Source organism: Apaloderma vittatum, unplaced genomic scaffold, assembly GCF_000703405.1.
Source record: "Apaloderma vittatum isolate BGI_N311 unplaced genomic scaffold, ASM70340v1 scaffold19661, whole genome shotgun sequence".
NCBI lineage: Eukaryota > Metazoa > Chordata > Aves > Trogoniformes > Trogonidae > Apaloderma > Apaloderma vittatum.
The window spans coordinates 3,769-10,921 of NW_009699845.1; the positions used below are offsets into that span (position 1 = coordinate 3,769).

The 7,153-nt window shown below is 45.5% G+C and overlaps 1 protein-coding gene across 2 annotated transcripts; it reads right to left on the reverse strand.

Annotated features, from left to right (window-relative positions):
• Nucleotides 1-665: 665 nt before the first annotated feature.
• On the reverse strand, nt 666-6,812 carry MAPRE1 (microtubule-associated protein, RP/EB family, member 1). Of its 2 annotated transcripts, none has more exons than XM_009878566.1 (6): nt 6,692-6,812; nt 3,884-4,029; nt 2,567-2,756; nt 2,077-2,186; nt 1,259-1,411; nt 666-844 (listed from the first exon to the last, which is right to left on the reverse strand). In XM_009878566.1, exons 1-6 carry the CDS (start codon nt 6,810-6,812, stop codon nt 788-790), a joined length of 777 nt encoding a protein of 258 aa, XP_009876868.1. In that variant the 3' UTR covers nt 666-787. The 2 variants fall into 2 exon arrangements, with proteins under 2 accessions (XP_009876868.1, XP_009876867.1); XM_009878565.1 differs by having other exon boundaries at nt 2,552-2,756.
• Between the last annotated feature and the right edge of the window lie 341 nt (nt 6,813-7,153).

Below are 7,153 nucleotides of genomic sequence, written 5' to 3' on the forward strand. Positions count from 1 at the left end.
GCTTTTCTTACAGAAAACACAGTACGGTTTGGCAAAGTCGTTAGCCACAGCGCCACAGAAAAAGGCTTTAGCACTCTTCAAGGTAATTTATGTGTCTCAGCTGTTCATACTCCCTCTAATCTTGTGACAGGCAACGTTAAGGCCTATTTCATCGAGAACTAATCACTTCGTAAGCAGCTTTACATAGGAATGGAGTTTTGTTTTAACAGCCCCTTCTGAGCCCTTGCTGACAAAGCCAGATTGCCGCGCAAGGCCGCTCCGGCAGCGGTGAGCGAAGCTCGAGAAACATCTGCCCCGATATGAAGCACATAAAATCTCCTGTCACGTCACTTCAATTTGGCATGTGGAAGCATATTTTAAATACTCTTAAGGCATTTTATTATAATTTCTGTGCTGCAATTTCACATTAATTCAATCTTTCTGTGAGTCAGAGTCTTTACTTTCTCTACTGCACACCACCTCAGATACAAAAAGTGTCTTCCCACAAACCAGTGTTTTACCAGCAAACCCTCCTGCAACAGGTTCCAAATATTCAGCCTCTTGCTCCCTAAATATACCATCTAGATGCAAATACTGCTCTGCTACAAAGTGAGAACGAGCTCCTAACTCAAACCCACTGTAAAAAGTGAAACTTCCGCAAAGTGCACTTTAAGAAGAGGTACTTTTTTGCTTATGAAAAGAAACCAGTGAGTCCTCTAAGAATAAAGTGGAGTATTTTACAGTTAAGCACATGATCTGGGGCAAAGAATTCTGATGTTGCTGCTCTGCTGGTACAGTATGTGGTCTGTTAATACTCTTCTTGTTCCTCCTGCGGCGCTCCTTCGTCAGGTATCACAAAGCCTTCCTGAAGGGGAACAAAACAAGTGCTTTAATGAAAATCTGATGTCAAACCAGTTCCTGGCTACTCCCTATGTTCTTTTTTTGATTATTTTTTTTTTTCCAAAATTTTTTTATTTTCCAGTTAGGATAGATACCCTTAAGTCACCATTTACAATGCCAAGATATATTACCAGAAGAGTTATTTTCCTCATCTTTGATCTATTTGTTACACACTCCTCACGAAAGGCCAACCTTGTTTGCTGACTGACTATAATTATGTTATTTGTTCCTTTATTACAGGAAAAGCCTAGGCCATAAACCTAAACAGGGGAAAAAAAAAAGTAGAAATAGAAGGAGCCCTGGAAAGCAAACCAGCTTCCAATTACACAGGGAGGAATTCTCGTGCAATATGCGATATAATTTACACCCGATTACTTACATCTGTGGCATAAAGAATTTCCACAATCCTCTGCAACACCGGATCGTTCTCCCCTTCATTCTCCTGGCAGATCAATTCAATGTTCCTCAATTTGCCAAAGTAGAAGTCTCTCTCCTTCTCCAGGTCTTCCACAGTAAGTTTCAACACATTGATCTGCCAAAGGGGCATTGATAATAATTTATCCACCGAAAAGAGAATTCAGCAGCGTCTACACAAAAGGTGGGGTCACGGAAGCTCTCCCAAGGGCGCTACCATGCAAGGAGCAGGTAAGACAGGGGTGGAAAGGGGGACTGCGCGAGGAGGGAAAGGTCCATTTCTCAACCTGTAACGTCACTGTCACAACCAACATCCATCCGACGCATCCAACAGCGCTCGGAAATTCGAAAGGCACGTTACATGATATAATGGGTGAAGTGCTCGCTGCCTTCAGCTCCCTTCGCTAGGGCATCTCTCAGATGACTCTCCCAGCGAGGGCGGTTTTAGCCGTGTTACGTTCAGCATTTCAGCAAAGGAGCAGCTGCTCATAGCTCCACCGGAATGCTGCGAGAGCTGCGCCACAGCTGTGGGAATACTTAAAAACAAAGCTATGTGTGACATGGCATGTGCTGGCTTTAAGCGTCTGGATACTCGGGTGCTGCAGGAGGGGTTTCACTCCTACCAGGGGAGCAAGACCATTATGAGAAAAGGCTTCCGACTGATTTTAAACGAGCTGACTAGACTCAGATCGTCTTCTCCTACCCGAGCCGGTCATTTCATGCCAAGAAACCCCGCACAGAGACCTACACAGTGCAGCTCAGCAGCCGCTTGAGTCAACGCACCTGCTCAATCAATCCCGCCGACTCGTCATCTCCTGCAGCCTTTTTCATCATTCCGGTACCGGCTTTCGAAGTCGCTGCGGTCCTCTGTGTCACGATGGGCCGCTGTGGGGCTGCAAGATTAATTTGGTGTTAGTTCCTCTCAGCACATCTTTCTTTCTCCTACAAAGCTGTTGTCCCCGTTCCAAACACACTTGGGCACATCAGAATTGGAAGACACGTTCTTTCCTTCTTCGTGACATGCGACATGTCCATTTGCACTATTTTGGCATGTGTTGGCACCAATCCTTGCCATTTTCCCTTTCTGTAGCTCCCGGATAACCAGGTACTACAGGATGACCCAGTGTTTAAGCCCAAGCATCTCCGAAACAAGATGCAAAATACTATAAACCTCATATATTGGTTTTAAGCATTAACGGAGTCTTATTTTCCCCAGAGTTGTTAATGATCTAGATAATCTTTGAACTATTTTCTCTACCTGGACCGCTAGAACCGAGAGATTTCTTGGGTTTGTTCACAACTGGAGCAACAAGGTTTGGTGCTACTGTCTCTTGGCCTTGTCGAGCAGCAACAGGATCATACTCCTTCCCGTCGTAGTTTGCATCGAAAAATTTTTTGAACCATTGAACAAATTCAAAGTTGTCCTGAAATTTTCCTTTCACTAGTTTGTCCACAGGAATTATCTGGAGGGAGGGAAAACAGAAACAAAAAAGCCCCATCGAACCTATATTGAGGGTAAAAAGCTTTCTATTCTATTTTTATATAAAGTTCATATATGAAGTTATATAAAATATGCAAATCTAATTCTCTGTCCGGTCTAGAGAAAGTCCTCTTTGAACATAATTGGGTGTAAAATAGTAAGATTTTTGCTAATAATAAGAATTAATATTGTGCTTTCACTACGAAGGTCTAAATAATTTTAAATAATTCTGCAGCAAGGCTTCTGCTACGCCGAGTTCCAACCCAACGCTTGTCTCTGTACACCTGACCCTGGCACAGCCAGCGCTCGCCCACGCACAGAACTGCTGCAAGATCCAAATATCAGCTTTTCTGTAATTAGTTACAGCTTCTCTGCACTGAGAGTATAACTGAAGGTTATTAAAAAGATGCAGCAAATTGTGAATTCCTGCCACAAGCTGAGAGTCCACGACCCGGGTCTGGTCAGCAGCCGTAACCGTTACATGACCGCTGGGTGTCTGACAGTTGTCACCTAGAGAAATCTCCTTCCTGTGAGCAGAACTATCATTCCCTCTGAAAAAGCTTTTTTGCAGAGCTCATTTTCACTTAAATACCTGGAGGTATTTAAAAGTCACGTAGATGTGGCACTTAGGGACATGAGTTAGTGGTGGGCCTGGCAGTGCTGGCTCAACAGTTGGACTCAATGATCTTGAAGGTCTCTTCCAACCTAAACAATTCCACAATTCCACATGCTTGTGCAGAGGAATTTGAAATCCTCAGCACTACCACACCAGCAGGCTCTGGGAACACACCTGCTACAAAGATCAGTCGAACAGGAAGCTGGAGTAAACCTTATCTCATAGGAGTTTCAGTGTTAGCTTGTGTTACATACGTTGCACGCATTTAGAACGGAAAAATTCATCCCGTCCTTAAGAAGTGGAAACCCAACCTTAGCCGGAGCAAAGCAGGTAGTGTCCTACACCAAGTGAGGGCCCCAACGCAAATCAAAAGTTTTAAGATTTACAAACCAAAAGGCAACTCTGTCCTCAGAGTTTTTCAGCAATACATTTGAAAGCGCGTTCCATCTACTTTGACAGTAAGAGCACAGAGAATCAGTCGCAACCCAACTTACTTTGTCAACACCCATTCGTTTAAAACCTGCTTGTAGAACCTTGAAGTTTTGAATGTACTCATGTTCCAATTTTGCTTGAAACTTCACTTTCTTGAGCGCTACGGAACCTGGGAAGAGCATGTCCATGAACTGACAGTAGGCAGCACCTGCCAAGAGAAAAAGAACACAGACCCTGGGGTGAATCGGGTCGGCTCACCAGCCCAAGTCAGCCCCTCCTCAGTCAGATCAGCAAACCGACCTGACCCAGCCCTTGGCTCGGTGAGCCCTTCAGGGCAACAAAAGCGAGGACACGGGAACCGTCACGCTCTTGCTTTGGTGCAGCACAGCCATATTGAGGGGCAGAACCAAGCTTTTGGTCTCATGACTTGAACTCTTATGAATAAGAATAAACCTGTTCCCATAACGCCAAGAGAAAAACTAATAAAATCCTGTGGGGAACTTGACTTCCTTTCTTCATGGATATTGGGGCAGATCTGAGATGCGGCGTGTGCCCAAGGCACGTAACCGCCTCTGATCAACACTAATAGAACTAAACTAGGAAAATAATTCTTCTAAAAAATGTATTTATTTGCTACTAAAAGAGCGATAGTTTTACTTCCTACAAACAGAACCTACACACAAATCAAGGTGCCCTCAATGGCAGGAAGCCGAATTAAACTGGATTATATTTAAATCAACTTAATCAAAGAAACAAAATAAGGTAGTGTTTTCATTAATTTTAAATCCTTCACATCTTTCAGTTCAGCTCTTAAGGGAATAAGAGGAAAAGAGGGCTTCAGTTCAGCCACAAAGAGTAAACAATCACCTCCCCAAAAAATCAGCTCTAGTAGAATATACACACCCAATAAATAAAGGCATTTTTAAGCTACGTACTCACTCTGCAGTGACGATACGTAACTGTGTGCCACTGGAAATACAACTGCAACGTTCTGAGCGTTATTCCCCAGGCAATATCAATGAACTAAGCACATTCAGAGAGTAATGGGAAACTTAACCCAGAACAGATACTTGAAGAGCCTGTGTGAGGTACCTGAAGACCAAGAAGTAATAAATCACAGCGCTGCCCTAAACTACTCTGTTCAGCCCACCCACAGCTAACAGCAAGTCTGACGCTGCTCGCTTTCTGTCATGACATCCTGCAGGTCTTCTGGGGCTCCTGCTTTCACCTGCTACTGCAAGGCTGCTGCTCATCCACTGCAAACAAACAAAAAATAAAATCTTGCTGTTTGACCTCTGCCATCTTTCAGTTCACTTGCTGAAGAACTCCAATGCCACATGCAGAAGCAGATGACTTGCCAGAAATCAGGGGTTTGCCAACTAGTCGTAGTTGGAGTGATAAATACAAGGAAAAAAATAAAAGAGAGAGATCACAGCGTAGGCCAAAGGTTGTCTTTTGTGTATGTACACACCCCAAAGTGCTGCTGTCACTGCCGCCCTCGCAATGGCAGCGCAGCGAGCTCCGGGACGCCTGCTCTCACGTGACAGCAAAAGACACTTCCACACCTGCAGAGGCATGAAGCATTTTTGCAGACACAGGAAAGGCACATTACTCAGCACACACCACATCAACAGCTTTCAGCCTCTTCCTGAACACAGGTGAGCTGAAATTCTGCAGAGCCAGTATTAATCATCCTCACGTCCTGAGACAGAGCTCTTGCAGCACTCCAGACTCACACCAGCTCTAAGCAAAACCTCTCAGCTGTGTAAACCAACGCTGCACACAACAGGTTATTTTAATGTAACTATCCAAAAGGAGGCAATGCTTACAATTTCTGTGGTTGTAGATCTTTAGTTCCTTCACTCTTACAGGTTTTTTCTCCAACATCTCACTCGACAAAAGCTGCTACAAATACCTGTCAGATGTCTATTGCAAGTCCCCTGCTTCTCTGTAAACTTGGTGAAAAGTGGAAGTGCAGCTCACACAGTGAGTCTGAGATAAGGTATTGTTCACAGAATGACAGATGTGGAAACTGGAGGTAAAATAAAAGGAGGAAGAAATCTAAAATACTTTGGGGACTGTCAGTACAGCCTACAGCTGAGTACATGGAAGAAATGTTCACCAAGTCCCTTTCACCTGCCTGTTGCAGTTATCCAAGTCACCATCTCTTAGCTAGGCTGCATTTCTAGCCTTGGATTTTTTTCAGCTCTTACTCCATAGACTATTATCTTTTATTAATTCCTGCAAGCCTCCTCCCACACACACACACACACCCTCCTCCCCATGATGACACTTGACTCCATCTCGGTATGGCAGCCACTTCCCCTTTTCTGTCCAGAGCCCTGCCCGGGACTCAGCCTGAGCCGCGTGAGCTGGGCTGACACAGCCCGACGTGCTCCTTTGCCGTATGGAGCCGGAAAGTCCTGAAGGCGAACCCAAGAGTCACCAGCACGCCTTCCTCACACCGCTTCTCCTGCCCAACCTCCCAAATCTTCCCCATAAGAAACCACGTTTGTTTATGCTAATTACAACACTTGTAAGACTCACTCCATCCATCGAGACTAAATGCTTAACTCCTCAGTGGAAAACACCCTCTCCTAAGAGTCTTTTTTTTTCACATTCATGCCTATTCCTTCTTACTGCAGCTATAGAGGAGCCAGAAGAATATGCTTTTTCATTATGCTGATATTAGTAACAGCCGTTTAAAAAAACTCTAACCATAACCAGATTATGGCACTGATCATGAACCTGTTTGTAGTAGGAATTAAGGCAACAGGAATGGCACAGATGGCTCACACGGCACAGCCGTGCCTCTCCAGACCCGGGCTGCACATCAGATTTGGAATTTCCCTCACGCCGAGCCCCCTTACCTGAGCACAGCTGTTCAATCTTCGTCAGCGTCAGCTGGAGGGACTCATTGATCCACGCGAGCATGTCATGCCGACTCAAGTTATCGCTGGTCACTGAAGTAGAATACACATTAACGGCCATTTTCTGAAAGACAGACCCAAAGGTGTAAGTACTGCAAACGGTACCGCCCTGCGTTTCCGTCACCGGTGCCGAGACGCTTCCTTCGGAGCCTTCACCACGCAACGAGACGATGGACGGGAGAGGCTGCCAACAGCTGAGAGGGCCTCACCGCACCGCGGCCGGAAAGACCCTGCTTCGTGCTTATGGAAAAACAACGCGCACCGAGGCACCCACGGGGGAACCGCGCTGAAAGGGATGGCGGCTGCAGCGCGTTATTCATCCCTCGCACCCACGCCAACCCAGGGCGGCAGCAACACTTCCTGGTCCCCCACGCTTTCTCTCCAGGGAGAAAATGCCAAGCG